We start from the raw sequence: 20,978 nt of genomic DNA, 5'->3' as shown, positions 1-20,978 counted from the left end.
CTCAGCACACTAGGACCAGTTATTTTTTGTCATAATAAATTTTCTGTCGATAAATCATTACCCAAATATTTTTTTCAGCTCTATTTTTAATGTGACTTAAATTGAAAATCATGTGTAAAGTAAACATTATACCATCACATATACCAGTAACCTTCAGTATATTACCATTATTATGGAGTTGAAGCTGTTTTGTCCCAGACTGTTAAACTAGTAAGTAAATAAATAAAGGGAACAACTCTTGTTTTAATTTCTGTAGTTAGTTTGGATGGAAGAATCCTTTTTGTCTAGAATCTCTTTTGGCTTGTCCTTGTGTCTTCCATTAGGGGTCACTGAAGAGATGAGAGGAAGAAAGACTTTTTTTTTTTTTTATCTCAGTATTAGACTCCATATGCCTGTACATAACTTTTAAAAAGCAAACAACAAAGAGAACAGAAATGCTCATCTATGACTAAAAAGTTATTCAAAATGTAATATTGTAATGTTTTGGTCATACTGTACTTTAACTATTTCCAATGAGTTAAAAAGAAAAGCAGAGCTGCGAGTGTAACTTGAACAGGTGATCTCCAGTGAAGGCTTTAGTCTTTGTACAGTGCGTGTTAACCCAATTTGTATTTCCACCACTGTCTCACATGACCTGGTGTATCCTGTGAAATCAGACCTGCTACCTGTGGTTTTATTTCAGGATGTTTTCCACCATTTGTGAGAGAGAGTGTGTGTCTGTCTGTGTGTGTGTGTGTGTGTGTGTGTGCGCACACACTTGTGCTCCTGTGCGTGATGCTGTGTGACGGCTCATCAGATTTCTCTCCCTTCATACCTGGCCAGTGTGGCACGGCAGCCAGAGCCGATATCATGGAAGCACTCAGGGTATCGGAGAGATCAACAGCAGACTCAAATTAAATGTCATTTAGATAGCAGTGAATGAAGGGATTGTTTGACAGCACAAGGAAACGGATTTGCCTCCTCACCTTTTATTTTGGCTTAGGATTCTTTTTCTTCCCCTCAACACAAATTTACCCCGTTGAAGAGGTAGGGACTCAACCTGATCTGGAAGTTGGTCAGATTTCTGCAGCGTTGCTCCAGACAGGCTTGACTGCGCACATAGGAAACACACAGAGAGGGCGAGAAACGTGAGACTCGGGTTGAGGAGCGCAGATCTCGGGGGTTGATAAGTCGAGGCAGTGACAAAAAGTATAAAAGAGCCTTTTACATGCTTGTTGTCCTGTTGTCAACTGAATGAGAGTGGACCATTTACTATTCTAAATGGCTTTACATTGTAAGATGGACTTAATCTAGCCGTATATCTCTCTGCTAGGAAAAACTTGTTTATGTGTTTTATTTCTGATTTATGCTGGAGAGTTAATCAGGCAGTGAAATCTGGATGCTGGATAGTCTCCATCACACTTCGTCTAAAATTAAGGTGTATTTGAATATTATGAGTTTAAATTAAGAGGTCAGTTTCACACCCAATCCAAGCTCCACCCAAGCCTCCACCTTATTGTGTGTAGAGCTGTTGGCCACCCAGGCAGAGACCCCAGAGGGCTTCAGGGGGGGGACGAGGCGGGATCAGATGTGCTCCATCCCTCTACCTCTTGGCTTCATTTCTCTATGCATCTGAATAGCTTTGCAGGTAAAATGGTATTCCCCGGCTGTGAGAGGTTAAGCGGTTTAATGTCGATTGTCAGATTACGTTGCTCATTATTTGCATCTCGCTTACGTTCTCAATCTCCTTTCCAACGTGGAAACAGAAGCAGAATAGTGATTCACTGGATGGTTAGCGGCCGTGGTCATTTTGGGGACATGTTAAGCACCTCTCAGTGAGGTGAGGTGGGAGAAACGTCGCCTGCTCAGATAGACTGGCACACATCAGTCCCCACAAAGTTTTTGTGCAACATGAGACGCGGCGGCGTGGCACTTTACCAAATTGTTCCTCAAAAAAAATCACCGACTGGAGCTGTCATGAGGGGCATTGAGATAGTGAGAATCCCAGAGAGGGCCGACTATCAGGTGTCGTGCTCATCAAGCTCAATTAGGTGGGAGGAAACCAAAGACAAATCACTGTGATGGTTCATTGTGCAAGCTGGTGTAAGGGCATAACTCAAACATGCCTTTGACAGCCTCCTCAGAGATGGCCAAAGACAAGCCTGATTAGCTGTGTTACAAAGCAATCGCACGCTCATTACATGAGCAGTTGAGTGAGTTGATTGTAAAGCCAGAGGCCCCGATCTGTCTTGACAGGAGTCAAGTGATTTAATTAGAATATACTTGTAAGTTTGCAGAGAGAAAACACATTCATGCCGAGAATAATTAGAATTGCAATTGTCATACCGTATGTGTGTCTTTCTTTTTTGTTCATTTTTATAATAATGTCATTTATTTTTCCTTTTAAAAGCTCAACTTTTACAGAACCTTACTGATACTCTTCCGTACTGTAGTATGTGACCGTGGGAACAACAAATCAATGCACCAAATGCATATATGGACAAACTGCATTTGAAAAGTTTGAAAACAATTTGCTATGAACTGTCCTTGACTCTTTGTCTGTTTGTATTTTTTGAAGATGATTCCATTTGGGAGGGCATGTTATTGAGTCAGAGAGAGTGCATTGCCTCTCCAGTCCGCTGATCTAAAACGTAAAAACTCTGAAACTCTAAATCTTCCCTAAATCTTTACAAGAAGTTAATTAGAGAGTTCAAAGAAGATATCTGCCTCCTCCATTTCTTCTTGAAGCAGCAATTGAATGTCCCATAGAAGGAACTTGCATGGCAGCACTCCAAGAAGGATTGAAGCTGTTATAAAAGAGATGGTGACAGTACTGCTTCCCAGGTGGTAATAATGATAATAATAATACATTTTATTTGAGGGTGATTTTCAGGACACCCAAGGTCGCCTTACAGTGCATCGGAAAAATATATAATCAAAATCTCACTACCCTGACTGTTACCGTTGACCAAGATGAACTTTATCTTGCTGTTCTGAAACGACTCCTTGTGCTTAGTAATTTTTCTTTAAATTTCTGATAGGCCATAACTTATATTCCTACTTTACTCAACATGCACATGATCTTAAATACCTGGAGAGTGACTTACTCTTGTCCCTTGAAGAGATGTACACGATGGCTACAGCATCTTGAATTTCATGAACAATATTTGAGGAGTTGTTGTTTTGGTCTTTGCATAGAAGCTGATCGTTCTCCCATGTTCACTGAAGAATCGGAGGCCTGATGCAGAATGGCTGCACACAGCGTAGTTTGGTCAGGAGCTCATGTTACCTCACCTCTTGCTCCGCACAGACTGCTCAATCAGTGCACTTAACCATTATGGCTGAACTTTTTCCACAGCCTTTATGCTTTTAATAGAATTACTGTCAATATAGCTGCCATATAGGACATTAACAATTTCCAAGAAGGCACTGCTCTGTTTTTGTTTTCAGGTGGACGGAAGTGGGCTTTGATGTCAGATTTGGACACTATCCGATCACTCGCAATATAGTGCTTCTCACATTAACACCGCATTCCACGTCTGACAGCTTAACTCCGCAATGTCAATAATGATGCGGCAAAAACGACTGATCCGCCCATGAGCAAAAGGCAGAGCGAAGAATAGAGGAAGTTATTGACAGACTTGGGTCTGCCTCAGCCTAATCTATTTTCCTTCCCTTTGCCAGCGTGGTTTGACCGAAAACGCGCAGCAGATGTGAAGGTTTTGGTAGATATCAAAATGTTTACCATTTGGAATAAACATGGCCTACTTTAGACACTAGAGAGGCAGATTCCTGTCTTCCAGCGAGCAGATAGGACACGCCATTCCGCCAATGGCTAAAATATACAGTTGTCAGAAAATATTAACTGATGAAACGGGGGGCGAGGGGGAGTAGTAGTCCCAGCAGAACGATGACCAGTTATCTGAAGCATTAATCTTCTCTGGGGCTTGCTTCAGAGCAGACATGATGCAGAGGCACGCTGACTGCCTCAGCACTGGTCCGCTGCCTGGCGGCTCTGAGGAGCTGCTGAGAGGGAGTAGCTTTATCTCTCCGGCGGAAATACTGCACCATCTCAGCCAAGATGGGACTGAGATTGCGCTCCCGCTCCTCTGAAGGTGGCTGCAGTGAAGGGAGTGTCCGCATAAGTAGCTGATATGAGTGTTTTATTCCTCAATCGGCTTCCATACTCGCGCTGTCAGTGAGTTATGCTTCTGACTTGTGAAGACAAACTGCACCCTTAAGGAACCACAAATACAGAAGAGTGTGTTTGGTTTCCTGATGGCTGCAGATAGTCTTGTCAGTGCCCGGGGCTAGACATTTACATCCCAGTAATAGTGTTTCTTTAATGGATTGCAGGGGGAGTCGCAGCCTGCCTTGAAGTGTGTGTGTGTTTGGTGTGTGTTGGTGTATTTTACCTATAATGTGGCGACACGATAGGTTAAATAAAACACACTCACTGTGTCACTCGCCATTTTTCTGTTTGTTTTTTTTACCACTGCACATCCCCATGACGTAAATCATTACATTTTAGATGTATGAATAGTTTAAGATTAGGGTAAATCGATGTATTTTCTTGAAAACATGACTGTGTGTGTTTTGTGACCAATAACCATTTGCCATCTCTCGTTGTTAGATCCCTCTGTGCTGCTGTAAATACCTACTATCTGGCATGTTCCTGCTGCCCCCCCAGCTGCTCCTATGTACTGTTTAGTAACAAGATAGCACTACTCATGGACCTGCTCCTGCATCAGCTAACAGTAAGTTTATGTACATATATATTTCAGAAATGATGCAATGAGACTCAGTATTTGTGTAATTAGTTCATGCCAACAGCAATATTTCAGTTTGTATTCAGTTCAGTGAATGTAAAGAATATGCGGTGTTTAAATACAGGGTATCCGAGGCATGATCACGTTTTTGTAATGTAGCCACACATGCCTTTTTATTAAACCTTCCTTGTTTTCTTTACAATGATCCGATGATATACAGTGCCTCGACCGCTGTGAAAACCCTGCACTTTTGCTGGTGTCTGCTCCTGCCACAGTGTTAATGAAAGACAGAGCGAGACACAAGCTAGCGAGTAACAAACCGTTTTGCCCAGCCTCTTCACAGATGCCTCCTGACTGAGGGAATGTGAGAGTGCAGTCAGTCAGGCAGGCAGGCAGGCAGGCAGGCAGGCAAAGCTGCATTGCGGCGACATGTCAGCCCATATCCTTCAGCACTCTGTAAGAAGGACTGTAAACATCAGCCCACTCCAAACATCTAACGGTGGCGGCTCGCTGGGGCCGCCTACACTCACAACACAGACAGGACAAGGCACAGGCAGAGTTTCGGTACATGCATGAACTCTTCTGGGGCTTCCTCCTCCAGCGAGTGAGTTCCAATCCGAAGCAGTCATATTTCCTTAGGGCACACAGGGAGAGGTAGGCCTGTATGGTTCAGTTTATATAAAACATATCCCAGCAGCTGTTCTGCTGACTGACATATCCAACAGCACTGCAGGAGACAAACTAACTGTTCCCCATGTGTTCATTGCAGATTAAGAATTAGGCTCAAGACTTGTCCGTGCTCCTACAAACCCTGCTTAGTCAGAGCCAGACAACAAAGGCTTAAAGTCTTAAAACATTCACAGCTTTGTTGTTTTTTTTATTATTTACTTTATTTATTAGTATTGCTTGACTGAGTGCATATTCATGTGCATGTCTACGTTCTGGTATGTGTGTGTGTTTGTGAGGAATAGAGTAAAGCAGTGGGGGTTGCACTGCCATATGAGCATGTACCCTTTTAATTAGATTTGTGGAGAATGTCGGTGGATTTACCTATGCTGTCAGCATGCACCCCAACCATTAGACCAAATGAGAAGATTTTACCGTTGCGAGGGTTTTCCACGTTACGCGGTAGCGATATATTTTAAACGTGGACCACTGCTTGTGTGTGTCATAAAGTTTGTCTGGTAATGCAAATGAGATACTGCTCGTCTGACTACACTGTTTAATTTCACCGCGTTGCCTTTTTTAGTTGGGCTTTATCTTGTCAGCATAACCTTTCTTGTTTACACCAGCTTTTTGTCATTTGTGCGACTGAGGAAATGCCTTAAACTGCTGTCAGACTTCTAATGCAGCCTGTGAGCATGAGGGTTTATCAGAGAACACTGTTTTTATTAACTACTCAGTATACAGGTAGGCCACCCTCTGTAACATTATTTTTTCTTCAATTCTTGCAGCTATATGTCCCAGATGAGGACAAATCTATTTTTGGGCGCAGTGTGAATAAGCAAGTCTTTGAGGGTTTGACGACAGGACTGCTGCAGACCACTGCCACCATTCTGGGATCCCTGTGGCCTGAGTCTGGACATGGCGAAAACACATGGATTTCCTCCCAAGATGCCAAGGTCAAGAGCTCTGCCACAGAGTCCTTCAACACTCGTACACAAGACCTCATCAGGTATTTTCCCTTCCAACGCTCTGTGCTTCTCCTCCTCCTACATGGCACCTCTTTTCCTCATCTCGCAACCTTTTTACCCCCTTTAGCACATCCCTCCTCCACTCCTCTTTACCGGGGTTGAGAGTTGGTCAACCTCTGATTTCCTCAGCAGCGTGCCTTATGTTAAGAATAGGCTGACAAAATGTCAGATCCCTTGGAAATGGTCCAACTGGTGTCTTGTTAGAATGGGAGTAGTGTGAGAATGAGGACGTATTCTGGCATCCTTCCAGCTTCAAATTTTTCCACACATTCAGCACCATATTTAAAGTAAAATCAGTTTGGGGGGGGGTCACACAAAGTAGCATAAACAGAGAGCACTTCCAAAGCTTTGAAAGGCCTCCTTGAACCTGGCGCTAGAGCTAGCCTTGTGAGTCTGGGCTGTAGGAGTCGGGGCTGTGTTGGAGAAATGTGGACTGTGAGGAAAGGCAGGCCAGGCCTGATGAAGCCTTGTGGAAGAGTGCAGTCTTTCCACCATGCCTCCCACAAGCCATGATTCATCTGGACGGAGCAGCTGCACAGGCCCACCACTCTCATCCACTGACCCAGTCGTAACCCTGGAGACAGGGAAGGGCCTGAGAAAAATGGTGTCGTCAGACTGGTAATCCCAAGTTCGAGCACAAGATTTACCTCGACTGCCTTGTATAATGTATATGCTAGTGAGGACAAAAGATCAAGACGGTTTTAGCTTTTGCAACAATCTCCCATTAGGCAAACCATACATCACAGCACACGGAAAGGAGATCAACATTTCCTTTCCCCCCTCATTAGCAGTTTCTCAGTTTGGCATTCGGTGCTTTTAGTCACCTGTCATTGTCATGAATGTTGAGACGTCGAGTGGCAAGTTCGACCACCAAGCAGGTTGTCAAACAGAGCAGGCATTGAACAAAGCAGTCGCTTGTGAGGAAAGATCCTTTCAACCCACGTAAAGCTGTGGAAGAGGATCGAGTCAAAACAATGGGACTTGGTTCAAGTGTCAGATGACCTGCAGTGGAGGTTGAAAACGATCATAATCACCTGTTTTAAGAGGATCTACGTGAGTGACAGTTTGAACAGAAAAGGTATGTGAAAGAAGTGAAGATAGTGAGACGTCGAGGAACCGAAGGCTTCACACTGAAGACGTCGGCTACTAGAAATCCTTGATTGACAGTTGTAGTGCTCTAAAAGATTTCCGTAAGCTGTTGGTGCCCAAGCTGAGCCCAAAGGTCCGAGCATACCGGAGCTGTGAGAAGACGGCCCCAGGTCAACACACTGTCAAGGGCCCAGAGCTGGGCTGGCACAGGGGCCACAACAGCTCTCTAATGACACTATTAGCAGTGATTTGTGGCTGAAAGAGTACAGGGAACATGATCATGAGACCTGTCATTGGCAAAGACAAATTGGAGATATCGCAGTAATAGCAGGGGTGAAGGCTTAGGTGAGGTATCCGCTTTCAGCTGCGGTTCTGTGGAAGTATGCACAGTGAAGTCCTTTGTTTGCCTGCGTGAGATGAGCTTTTCAAAGCGAAGTCTCCCAGAGTACATTTGTAAATGCTATTAACCGCTGCATGTCTATTCTTCTTTTCTCATGTGTTTCTTCCAGCTACGTGGTAAACATGGGTTTGATTGACAAGCTGTACGGGTGCTTCCTGTCCATCCAAAGTCCCGTAGACGAGCACCCCAAGATGTCTGCTTTCCTCCAGCAAGCCTCCGCTCTGTTGCACAGCATGTGTAAGCTGTGCTTCATCGTAACCGGACGGTGAGCATGTTCTGCACATATATGCGATCCCTTGATCTTCCTCTGGCAAACGTGCACCTTTCTCTGTGCGCATAATGACAGAGTCGCCGTCGGTTCTTTTTATGTCACAAGGATGCGTAAAGACGGGGCTCGTGGGTTGCTCAAACAAAGACTGTGGTTCCTCTGCAAGCAGACAGTCGTTTCCTCCGGCCAGCGAGCTGGCTAAGCTGTCATTACTGCAGATAGAGATAGGCATCTACTTGACCCAGCGCTCTGTCACTCACCATAAACCCTAGCCTGCAGCGTGGGGGGAGCCCACCCACGTGTGCTACAGTGACCTCCACTCAGAGAGGTTCAGTGGCGCCGCTGACAGAGGCGACACACACAGTCACACCGAGGGACATCAGTATCACAATTCCTCACTTGAAAGGAGAAGAAATCCTCACCGCGGTAGCAGATATGCTCTAGTGTCAATGCTGCGTTTTAATAGTCATACAGAATCTAGGTAACAACCCCACCGCTTGGCAGCACCTTATTTCATGATCTTCTCATTGCATTTGAAGTGTCACCCAGTGTGCCTGCTGTACTTTACCAGCCGCAAGGTGCCGCGGTAACGACCACCAGCTGCTTCACACAGGCAAAGCGGAAGATGGCGACAGCAGTTTGTCACTGTATATCTGTGAGAAAGACATCATGTCAGACTCGGTTTAATGAGACCAGTGTTATGATCAATACAGCAGTCAGTAAGCGCCGTTCTGCCAAGATTCCCCGTGTACATAAGAATGCTCCGTGGGCCTGTAGAATACTTTGGCGATGCCAGTTGCTGTGTCAGGGGATTATAATGGCATTAGGATTCTGTGTTCTTGCCTAGCAGCATATTTCACATAGAGCCTGTTGGCTAACATCAAGTATCAGCATGCATCGTAGGTTCCATTCAGAGGTCACACGCCCTCCATTCTACATGGCTGCAAATCATAGCCGGTGCTGCTGCAGGAGTCTTAAATTGTCCGTCTGCACTAGCCGAGGATTTTCACCTCGTCTTCTGCATTGCGACTGGAATTAATTGATAACTTCATTGCATGCATTGCTCTCGTTTTCTTTAACGTTGCAGGTTTTTTTTTTTTATGTTGCATACTGCAGTACTGATATGATTAAATTCTTATTATTTTATTTAATTAAAAATGTTGTAATTGTTCATTTTCAATGAGTGGATTCTACATCTAAATGTCTATCTTTTGAAGCTCCTACCAGGATTTGCTTAAGAAAAAACGGAACTAGACTGAAGCCATTTCTCCATACTGTCAAGCTTATATTCAAACATTATTATCCCTGGCTTTGTTGCTCAACCTGCTGTTTAATGAAAGGATGGTTGTTTCCCTTTAACCAACACGGTGCCATCTTGTTGGAACCAAACAAACATATCACCTTGAATCCTCTCAGGCGGGCCTTGATTAAACGTGCCGGAGCTCTCAGCACCTTGTCAGCCAGCTCAGTACAATCCGGCAGCTTAATGTCGCTGCCATGAGCTTCACGTCATGGCTTTACTATGTTTACTGTAGCTGGAGTGGGAGCGGAAGAGCCGATCTTGAATCTTGAAGGTCTTCAGCTGCACCCAAATTGGCTGGCAGCGAAATGTTACTAGTTGAGTTGAAAAAAGTGAGGCACGTTGGAAGCTCATTGCATGCAGAGACTGAAAAACTGTTAAAACCTGAAGCGCATGAGGGGCAGAAGATGAACTTATGGAGCTGCTGTGATCCAACATGGTCAATATGGAACACATGTTAAACTTGGTGTTCTTCCACTCGCAGCAGCCAGTTAAGTCAGGAAATTCAGCAGCACGAGCAGGGTAGTATCTCTTATCTAAAGGAAAAGTCGTCTCTAAACCCTTGTCTGGGGAGTTAATCTAGAAGCCGCCGAGGCCTAGACTCTTATATGCGTCTTGGGATGTCATATCGAGAGTCTGATGTTCTGTTTTGAATTTTTTTGCATGACACTAACCACATAAAGTGATAAAGATCGCTGTGCTACATAGTGCTTTCTAGTATCCCATCTGTGAATCTGTTAATGAGCATTTATTTTTGCTCACTTGCCCTCTCCTCCTCTCCCAGTGCTCCCAGTATATTTGACAATAAACGCCAGGACCCGACCGGATTGACGGCCCTGCTGCACTCCACAGACCTGGTGGGAGTGGTTCACACTCTGTATTGCATCCTGATGCACAGTTTCTCGCCAGAGTCCTCTTCCCAGAGTCAGGAACCCTACAGCCCTGGGGTCATCCAGGTGGCTTTGCAAGGCATCCGCTTCCTCAACAGTTTTGCCCTGCTTGACCTATCAGCCTTCCAGGTATTATCCAAAATATATTCTGTTTTCACTTTCACAAATAAAAAATCATTAAATATTTTTTTTTCCTGATTGTTGATGATTATATCATGCATATTTTATGATCACAGAACATGGTTTGGAGAGGGAATAGCTCGTACCTTCATGTTAAATAACTGGTATTTGAATAAACGGTAGAAATGTCTTGTAATTTCCTACAAATATTTAAATGATCCTCCCTGGATTTAATAAATCTGTATACATGGCCAGATTGATGCTGGTTCCTTTGTTAAGAGCCATTAGAAGAGGAGTTACTCTCCTCAGGACAAAGCTGACCTGTGGACATAAACACAGTTGCCCTCTGACCCCGGGTCAGTTGTTGGGGTTGAATAGAGCCCGGTGGGTCAGCAGTCAGGATGGAGCACGAGTGATTATCACTGTATGCAGGGCTGTACATTACCCACCATGAGGAGGAGAGGGCGACAGCTTCACTGTGCTAAGTCACCATGTAGACGGGAAGGCATGAGAGCAAGCCAGAGTGCTGTTAATTATTTTAATGTCTTTTGGTGATCACTTTGAAGCAGCTTCCTCTCACTGACCTGCAACATTCAGGCAACTGGAAACAGCTGCAAATGAAAGCATTTCACCGCTGGAATTTTATGAACATTTTAAATAATGTTTCTTTTTTTGGGCCCGCGGGTTGTAATCACCTTGTGTTTCACATTACCTGCACAGCACCAGCTAATATGTGTTGCGGTGGGCAGATGATCAGAATTCAGACTGTTAACGCTCCAATAGCACATTTAAGAGAGGGATTTCAGCTTCAGTGCATTATAAATAAATGGCTTTGCAATTGTTGATTTCTGCAGAATCCTCTAAAACAAGGAGCATTTCACATTTGAATTAGAATTTGCATTTTCCTTGTTAAATAATTTGTTATTATTTATCTAAATTTAGAATGAAAAATTAGCATTTGTTCCATTTGACAGCTGCTTACATGGTTCAGTGAGTTTAATATGTTGCCTACATGCATAAATTATGAGGCCTGAAAACGGCCTTCAGCTTCTCAGGTGCTGCATTTATGGATGTTACGATGCTAACACACCCAAACTTCCAGTGGAATAGTGATGATCTTATGGTGCTCCATCACACTGACGTGTTTAATAAATACTGTCTGTGAGCTGCTCCTTGCATGTCATTTCTGAGCGGGATTGGGGTGTTTTATGGCGGGACCCCACTTGAGTTGCTTATACTCTTACACCACGCATGTTCTCACCAGCAAAACATATAGTCATTCATTACTATACATTGTTATTTTATTGAGCTGTTTGTAATCATAGTCATAGACAATTCATGCTTAATTGGCTGTTAAACATACTAACATGTTTATTTTCTGTGACTCGTCAGTCTGTCCTAGGAGCCGAGGGCCTGTCTCTAGCTTTCCGACACATTGTCAGCTCCCTGCTCTGGTACTGTACCCAGCATTCCTCTGAAGAACTGCTGCACGAAGTCATCATCAGTGTGGGATACTTTACTGTTAACCACCCGGACAACCAGGTAAACCAGCTTGAACCCGCACAGTTAGTTCACTTCTTTTTTTAGTTTAACCAGACCAAACTCCTCTAAATATTGAGATATATTTGTGTTATAGTTAAAGCTGTAACTTACAATTGCTTTTTTTATTAACCGATCAACAGATTGTTGTTGATTAATTGTTTAGTTCACCAGTGTGTAAATCTTAAAAAGTCATGACAAATTCACATCTTAATTACCAAAAGCGGTATTTTTTATTTGTCTCTATTTGTCAGGCCAACAGTAAAACTTTTATTTAATTTTATTTAAATACACTCAGAAATGATGTTGGCAAAAATAAATAAATCTCCAAATCTTGAATGTTTTCACTTGATATACTGTATGACTGCTATTTTCTAACATTTTGGATAAGAAATGTTTGAAAATGTCCATTTTATTTCCCCCATTACCCAAGCTGATGTCTAACGATATTCAGTTTACTTTCATATATGGAAAAGATGACCATCAAATCCTCATAATTTCAGAAGTTGTATTTCATTATCAAAATAATTGCCTATAAATTTTCTGTAATAAATTAATCACCTTTATGTTTCAAAACTACCTACACACAAATAATCAATTGCTAAAATTGCAATTGATACATGTACTGTCAATCTAATTTGGCACAAGTTCCATTTAACAATTTCAGTCGTGAAAAGCTGTCTGCTGAGTTAGAAGCGGTCGCTAATATCATCTTACTATTGTTCTGTTCGTGTATAATGTGTCAGGAAAAAAAGGGTGTAGTTTTGTAATTGTAACAAAAAGCACCTGTTCAAAGATTCATGACTTGGCACCTTCCTGCTTTTGGTCTGTGTGTCGTCTATTGTACCACAGAGTGACCCATTGTTCCCTCCTGGTAAAGCAGAGCAGCGTGCTGGCCCCGGTGTTACAACTACTTAGGGGGCTCTGTGGAAGTGAGCAGGATGTGATGGAGCAGACCTGGCTGCTGTGTAATTGGCTGTCATGCATGGCCCGTCTACCAGGCCCCTGATTAGCCATGCTACAGTTGGCTGGGTTTTGATTATGTTAAGCCTGACCCACACAGGCAGCAGCCCCAGCTTTAGTCCCGAACCTCTGATATGTAATTTATGTCGCCGCAGTCCCAGTCAACCCCCATCACAACAATTGATAGGCCGATTACTGATTCACATTTAGCAGATCTTTTACTTCTAATTAAAGGATCTTCCTCCGGTCTGTGGCACTTTTCTTTCCTCTCGGGCCCTATGCAATTTAATTATTCTGATGTACAGAATTAACATCTGTTGGTCATTGTAGACCCGATTTGCATATTATATTGAATAATTGAATGAGGGGGACTGATGATTAAATTAAGCGGGTGACAGATGATTCGTCTTTGTACACCCGCAGCAACGCTAACTGGGCAGTCATGCTTGACGGTATTTGGCAAATGGAGAAACATTTTTTTTGCTAATTTGATGCAAAATGAATTCCTCCACAACCATGGCACTGCAATATGGACATTTTGTGTAAAAGCAACAAAAAAAACTACAATAATGTTTGCCTTGCTTATGGGTTAAGGATTTACATTAAATGAAAACAAGTTCATTCAAGTATATATTGTCTGGAAATGAGATCCCACTCAACTTTTACATGGAGTTGATCTTTGCCAGCGGTCCAGTTCCTGGATCGCGTCCATCCAGTTTTCATTCAGTTCCGCACCGAGATGGATGGCGTTAAGGAGAATATTTAGAGCAGCTTGAGCTTTTCTCAAGCTAATGTAAGCATTGGCAGAACACAAAAGCATCCCGACCCAGGGCCCTGCGCGGCCGCAGAGACTGCTGATTCACTGTCGGCACACCAGCTTTTGTGTGTGTGTGTGTGTGTGTGTGTGTGTGTGTGTGTGTGTGTGTGTGTGTGTATATATATGAATATATTTATATATGCTCTAGAAATAGGGCTGCTCATAAAAAGCAGAACTTTGAAGCAGCACTATATGTAGTGATGTATTCCCTCTGCTCGGGGGGCATGAATAATTCACCTTGTCACACAAAAAGCCATTGGGAGAGTGACATATACGCATGTGTGTTTTTCAAGTGTCTCTGCTCGTGGGGGCCACTGAGCCATGTAGCCATATGTTTCATTGTCTGTTGGGCGTGTCTGGAGAGACCTTTCGACAAAAAAAAACAGAACAAAGTACATCTCTTTTTGCAACTGACGTGTAACTGTACTTCCTTGTGAGTCCGCGCCAGTAATCTCCTTGCCTTTGAAAAACTGTGATTCATTTGTGAATCATCCGTGGTGATGATCTGTTGAATCTTTGAGCCGACGAGATTTTAATTGTAAACCGTTGACATGTTAACCCGCCTGATTCCTGCTCGCTTTTTAGAAGGACACGAGCAATTTGAGAGTGTGGAAATCTTAAGAAAACTTTTTTTTTCAGTAAATGGAAAATAGCACACGAGCAGAGTGAGCTACACACACACACACAAATGCACACACGTACACACAGCAGCGGGTCTAATTTCAGGTAGCGTATGGACGTTTTACAAATGTAATGGGATCGTTTTCCCCGCACCCGCTCCCGAGATCACCTGACTCCTCTGTGCTTGTATTTCGTAAAACTGTTTTCTTTATACCTGTAAGCATCACATGAGCCGTGGATCACATCTAGACCGTATACGTCCCACACACACACGTCTCCAGAGCTCAGCCTTATCTGTGGGGTCATTCCTCTTCTTCCCATTCTCTACGAGGGCGTTTCCTTTGCCCCGCAGGCCCAAGCGCAGCTTTAGGCCTGTAATTCCTGTTAACCTGATGTTGAAACGCTCCCTTCAGCAGTCCATTACAACCAAGACAACCGAGCCCTCACTGCCTGCAGGGTAAGTGCAGCTCGTGCAGACCATAGGGAGCCAGCACTGGGGAATGCACACTCTGTATCACCCAGCAGAGTAAACAGAGGCAGAGTAACATAGACAGACACGTCTTCCACTGACTGGCAGGAGAGGTCCTGATTGTTAGCTCGGTAGATGATTTACACCCTGCTTCAAGGGTGAGCGCAGGTCCATCCGACTTGGAAGTGAAGCTGAGGACACTTTTATCCCTACAAACCTTTCAGAGAAGAGTTTCCATTTGTCTGCAACACTGTCGTCGGGTTAGTTTCAGAGCAGAATTATCAGCAGTAAAGATCTGCCATGAAATGACAGCGTCGGCCCATAGAGATAAATAAAGAGTTATTAAGCTTCGTTGTGTAAACAGACGTTTTTTTTTTATGGGATTTTAAAACAACTGGCAACCCGCCTTAAAAGTCAAGTTGGAGTGTCTATGTCAATGTCTGCGTCGCCAGCGTCCGATTGTCCGGAGGTAATTTACGCAGCGTCCTGAGCTCGGCTCAATCAGCCATTGTAAATGTTGTAAAGAGGCACTGAACAGTTATTGGACCGGCTTTTGTTTTGTGGTGTATGCTGTTCTGGTCTCGTCTTATCAGTGAGGCGGTTCCACTCTGATGGATCTGGTTTGTATTGTGGATTCAAGTGTCGGATATATGGCCCCCCCCCCCGCTCTGACGCGGTTTCCTCCTGAGGTGTTCGGCTTGTCTAGACGCTACAAGCAATGGAGATTCCTCCACATATTCAAGATCGTCACTTGTCATGTGACATTAAACATGTATAATGAGGTTTATTATTTCTCTGCCGTATCCAGCAGTGTTACAGCCTCCTGGTAATTATGCCTCCTTAAGATTTATGCTTTATTGCCAGCTGCTGGATGATGGCTGCCTCGTCTTCTTCTTCCCCTCCATTCTTAAATCTGCTTTAACTTTGGTTTCTGCTTTGACGCTGGGTTTTCCCGAAGAATTTGTTTGCGTTTCAGAACATTAACTTTACACACTCTTTGTTGTCATTGTGGACAGTGAAGGGGAAGTTATGTAATGGAGGCATCATAAAACGCAGCACTGTTTGAAAATACCAGGTCTCTGAACTTAAGAAAGACCAGAGCAGCCAAGACACTTGAGTTTTTACTGGGTCTGCCTTATACGCGGGCCAGATGCATGGGTTCAGATGCTTGTTGTTAGTTTTATGATGTCAGGCTTTGAGCTGCAGATACTTCAGCTGAGCTGGGAGAGGCAACGCTACGACATAATCTCCAGTTGGAAACCATTCCGGGCTCTGGTGTTGCTCTTCACCTGGTAGAGGCACGGAAAGTTGGCAGGGGACTTGGTTTCTTTGTAACATCCATGCTCTCGCTGCCACCAGGTTTTATTTTATGTCTTTCTGCGTCAGGCACTTGAGAGCGGACAATTTGTTTAGGCAGCTGAAGATGGAGCTGTGCGTAGCAGAGGATTATGAGATTGCTGGGTGATTTGTGGGTTGGATCTTCTCAGAGCCCCAGCTCAAACATCCAACACTTGCTATGGTGTTAAATTATGATACCTAAACCATAAATATCTGGATTAAAACCAAAGAATTAATGTATTTTTTTTTTTGCTTTTGCAGAATCATGTTTTTTTTTTTTTTTTTTTCCAGCTCCATAGATTTATGACGCCTCCCCCCCCTCCCCATGCCAGTTTGTCTTTTGTGCAATGTTGCAACAGACGAGATAAATATGATGACGTAGGACGTGGAAAGTAGCATGAAAATGCGAAAACATGCACTGAAAATGAGCAGCTCTACTTTTGAAAACAGCCAGAGCTTGCCTTTTTTTTTTCTCTTTTCCTTCTGTCATTGGATGAATTCGTCCGAGTCCCACATTCCTTTTTGAAAAACACTTATTGAGTCAGTGAAACTGTGGGGATTTTGTTCTCCCACTGTTACGCACACACATTCACGGCACGGTGTACATCTTTGTATCGTATTCCAGAGTATGCTGTATTTCAAAACTGCACTCTGTAAAACACTTACATTTCAGGTCGCTAAATTTGGTGCTCTGCACATTTTTAAGTATTTGTAAGCCGTTAAAGTTCATATTGTCTGACCTGTCCATATGGGTCCTTTAAGCAGAGGACAGAGGAAATGGCGCTGTTTTGTTTCCCTTTGAACGCCGCTGTAGAGAGCGACTCTGAGAAGCTTCACCTTGAACTGATAAAAGCAATGAATTATTGCTTTGTTTATCCTGCTGCTCAAACTTGGAGTGCATTATCAAAGGAGAAGCCAATGGAAGAGTATTAGAGAGTGTATTTTTAAAATCTTGTAAATCTTGTGAATTTATGTCACCGTGACTTCGGGACCTCACCTTGCCCTTCTGGTTTCCATTGGCATTGAGCCCCCGGTCCCGTAGTCTGAAAGTGTAAAGTAGTGCAGCCAGGATTTAGCATGCTGACCCCCTGGCTCTCAGAGGGGTGCTCATGATCTTCCCAGACTCAAGGGAGATGACCAGAGCATTAGGCCAGGACCCCTTCCTTTGCAGCGGTCCCCCTTTCTAATCAAATGAGGCTGGGAGTGATTTGGTTTTAATACTGGTGGCCCGGATGTGATGGTGTGTGATTGACGAGCTGCGATGAAGAGCAGGATGTCGGCGGGGTGAAAATACCATTAATGGTATTGCTCATTTCTTAAAGTGGGGGGTACTGGCCACACTGTCGGTGGAGGTTTCGCTCACCCTGCCTTTCACCCGCCACCCCACCCCTCCACTCCCCCGTTGCACTGTGCATGCCCTCTCAACCTGTGCTTCACTCCCGCGGGGCGGTAACAAGCGTTCGCACTGATTCTGTGCTCCGGTGTTGCACAGTGTGCTTAACGCGGAACATGAAAGTGACGTTTTAACCGCTAATTATGACGTCACTTCGAACGTCCCTCTTATGTTACAGCAGCATTGCTATTGTTGGTACAAAGGAAGAACAAAACATCCCATCATTGTGTTTTATAGCCCATAATTGCGTGGTGGGAGGCTGTGCCCCCCCACGTCTCCTCCTAATGGCTGTTTGTGTGTTGTTTTAGTGGCAGATTTACATGTGGGAGGAACACGGCGATGGTGATTTACAACCAGCCAGTGCCACTGACCGGCTTAGTGACTGACTGGCGCTGCTCCCTGTGTGTTCCAGGTGATAGTGCAGTCTGGCCGCCAGCCCAGCGTGCTGCAGAAACTGTGTCAGCTGCCCTTCCAGTACTTCAGCCACCCGCGTCTCATCAGAGTGCTCTTCCCCTCCCTCATCTCGGCCTGCTACAACAACTTTCAAAACAAGGTCATCCTGCAGCAGGAGATGAGCTGCGTGCTGCTGGCTACGTTCATTCAGGTAAATATAGAGACATGGTAATACAGTACATGTACGCACATATTTATATATGTTTTCCACACAGATGTAACATAACTGAACAATTCAGAGTGGGCTATTAAAAAATAAAGCGGTTATAAAGAGAATATATATTTAAAAACAACCTATTTTAACGGTTTCATGCTTCCGCATAAAATACCCAAACATAATCTATATCTTTAATATCAGAAGGAAACCTCTTTGCCTCGGCCGATGAACAGTTGCTCATCTCAGCCCTGGTGAATCTGTAACACGCGGGCTTCTACAAAGATGAATGGCTTCCTTCACAGTGGATTTACCTGCCACTGGTTTGACTCCCAGTAAACAGCTTGTCCCCTTCATCTTCCACTGACTAACCAGCCCTCACCACTCTGCAACCACCACTGTTTAGACACCGATTAACTTCCATTCGAGGAAAGACAAGCTATTGTCATTTCTTTCAAACAAAGCAATAACGCATTGGTGTCTGCCGCCCTCGTTGTTGAGTTAACCTCAAGAACATTCCTGGGAGCGAAACGGTTTGATCCGGCGATGTTGTTTATCGCTCGTTATAATAAACACGTTGGGATGTAGTAGCAGCTTTTACATTTTGCTTCATCTTTTATGCATCGTTTTGGACTGAAAATTTAATTCACCTTAGATGGGACGGATGAAATCGTACACACACACACACACACACACAACACTACTCGTACATGCAGTATACTGTTATAGTCAGAAGGCACTAATGCTCCTTGTTAATTCCCATAGGACTGTGCTCCAAATGAGAAAGATTCAGAAAACAAAATAAAGCATCCAGGTAAGTTATCCTGATTAACGTATCTACAGCATAACCAAAATTGATGGGATGGATTGTATTGATTTCATAATTTAAATTCAATAGTTATTTTCATGGTTTGAAAAATGTGTTGCCTTATAAGACCAGACATGTTCCCCAATTGATCTGTATTCTTTTTGAACAGTATTAAGACATGTTTCATTGTGAAGAATTTCCCTCTGCACATGTTGGTTGATTTGTTTGCCAGTTTGAAAGGGATTTCTGCTGGACACCTGGTACAAAGTAGTTCTTTTCTGTCTGTGCAGTTTTCCAGTTGCTGGATTTCTGTCAGTTGTCCAACCGCTTCCCAAGAGATCAGTGGGACTCAGCCCTACAGTTTTTTCTCAAGAAGGAGGAAGAGTGATGGAGTTGCCCACTGCCCTCAAAATGGATAAGCACAGTATAAACATTTCAAAAGTGCGAGATGTGGAGTTATTTGGGGATTTTTTTTTTCCTTCTTCCTGATTTAAAGTCTGCACAAGAGACTCTGTCGAACGTGAAGACTTTGAAGCCTTATCCCACGTTGGTGCATCCGTTTTGATTTCTTTGAAATGAGATTGATGTTCATGAGGAATTGCACAAAATGTTTTGTTTGTTCATCACAGTTAGAACACATGCACAACTATTCCATTTAATGTCTGTACAAGCAGTTTGCTTATGTTTTTTGTTCCTGTTGTTGGTAGAAAAAGGATCCGTTTCAAAACGATCTGAACCTGAAATATTTACTCATACTGTAATTTATAATTTCATTAATGTTTTTTGTTAATTTATTGTATTAGTCTCATTTTTGAATGTGAAAGGCCAGAATGTTATTTCTAGTCCACACAGAGTTACAAGTAACATCACCTGCCATGATCGCAAACTTGTACTAAGAGTTCTATTTTTCACATCTTTTCTCTCTCTCTCTCTCTCGTAGGAGGTGGACTTACAATATAATTTATTGAGTTATTTACCTGTATCGTTCAAAATAAAAGCACCTATCGTAATGTGTTGTTTTTCACTTTTATTCAGTGTAAACTGATTTAAATTGATATATAACAAACATCAACACGTGGTGGTAAATTTTGTTTACATCCTCAAGACTTGCAACTTGTCGAAAATAAATTCCATTGTTGAATCTCCAGGAAATACATGTAGAAGCTGGTGTGATATTTAGACCCTTGAAATTATAAACTGACCCTCCAGAAGAGAAAAAAATACAAGACTGGGCTATCATTACATATTTATCGCATATATATATTGTAGTTTTCCTAATAACTTTCTTCTTAAAGGCGTTGTTGATGTTGTACTCACAGGTTTTAGTAACTTTTAGTCTCTTAAAGACTGGATTTTAAATGACTGCACTTCCTCCTCGGATAAAAGCCGGTCCTCCCCAACAAATTGTTGAGGTGTAGTGTGTCATTCCCGGCTTGACCTGCATGCTCTCTTGTCCAGCGGCTGTTTGCTGTTCAGAATTCCTACTGGAATGAAAATAAACTCAGGACACGCCAGGATGCGTCTGCAGGCTGGGAGTCCCCTCAGCGCTGCGCGGCTGCGCGTTTTGTTTTGGGTCCATTCAGTGTATCCTTTGCAGGTGATGCCAGATGCAGATAAGCGGCCGCCACTGCCTGTCCTGTGTCTAGACTTGTAACCACGGGTTTCAGGTCGGTGTGGCACTGTGACACATGTCTAAATAAAACCACTTCTATCGTTTTATCGCGATGGCGAGAACAACACCTTATGTAAATCCTGCCCCTGGCTTCTAGGCCTTGATTTCAAAATTTCAAAATAAGAATCAAATAAAATGAATTAAACAGGCCTTTATCCTATTGTGTTGGATTCAATGACCTATGACACAAAGGGCCAAATGCTTAATAATATCGTGTCAGCCATCAGTCACTGATCCACTTG

General features: G+C 43.4%; 1 protein-coding gene across 3 annotated transcripts in view; it reads left to right on the top strand.

The window, feature by feature from the left end:
* The window catches only part of scaper (S-phase cyclin A-associated protein in the ER), a 56,410-nt gene extending 36,342 nt beyond the window's left edge, over window positions 1-20,068 (top strand). For all 3 annotated transcript variants that reach the window (XM_084017703.1, XM_084017705.1, XM_084017704.1), the window contains 8 exons: window positions 4,613-4,736; window positions 6,203-6,423; window positions 8,041-8,196; window positions 10,284-10,518; window positions 11,902-12,051; window positions 18,062-18,253; window positions 19,022-19,070; window positions 19,355-20,068. In XM_084017703.1, coding sequence (XP_083873829.1) covers window positions 4,613-4,736; window positions 6,203-6,423; window positions 8,041-8,196; window positions 10,284-10,518; window positions 11,902-12,051; window positions 18,062-18,253; window positions 19,022-19,070; window positions 19,355-19,452 — 1,225 coding nt within the window. In that variant the 3' untranslated portion in view covers window positions 19,453-20,068. The remainder of the gene's footprint in view (window positions 1-4,612; window positions 4,737-6,202; window positions 6,424-8,040; window positions 8,197-10,283; window positions 10,519-11,901; window positions 12,052-18,061; window positions 18,254-19,021; window positions 19,071-19,354) is intronic.
* Window positions 20,069-20,978: the final 910 nt, after the last annotated feature.

This window comes from Eutrigla gurnardus (assembly GCF_963514095.1).
Source record: "Eutrigla gurnardus genome assembly, chromosome: 9".
In the NCBI taxonomy this organism is placed as follows: domain Eukaryota; kingdom Metazoa; phylum Chordata; class Actinopteri; order Perciformes; family Triglidae; genus Eutrigla; species Eutrigla gurnardus.
Note: the sequence above shows the minus strand (reverse complement) of the source record. Positions and strands in the feature narration are given on the sequence as shown.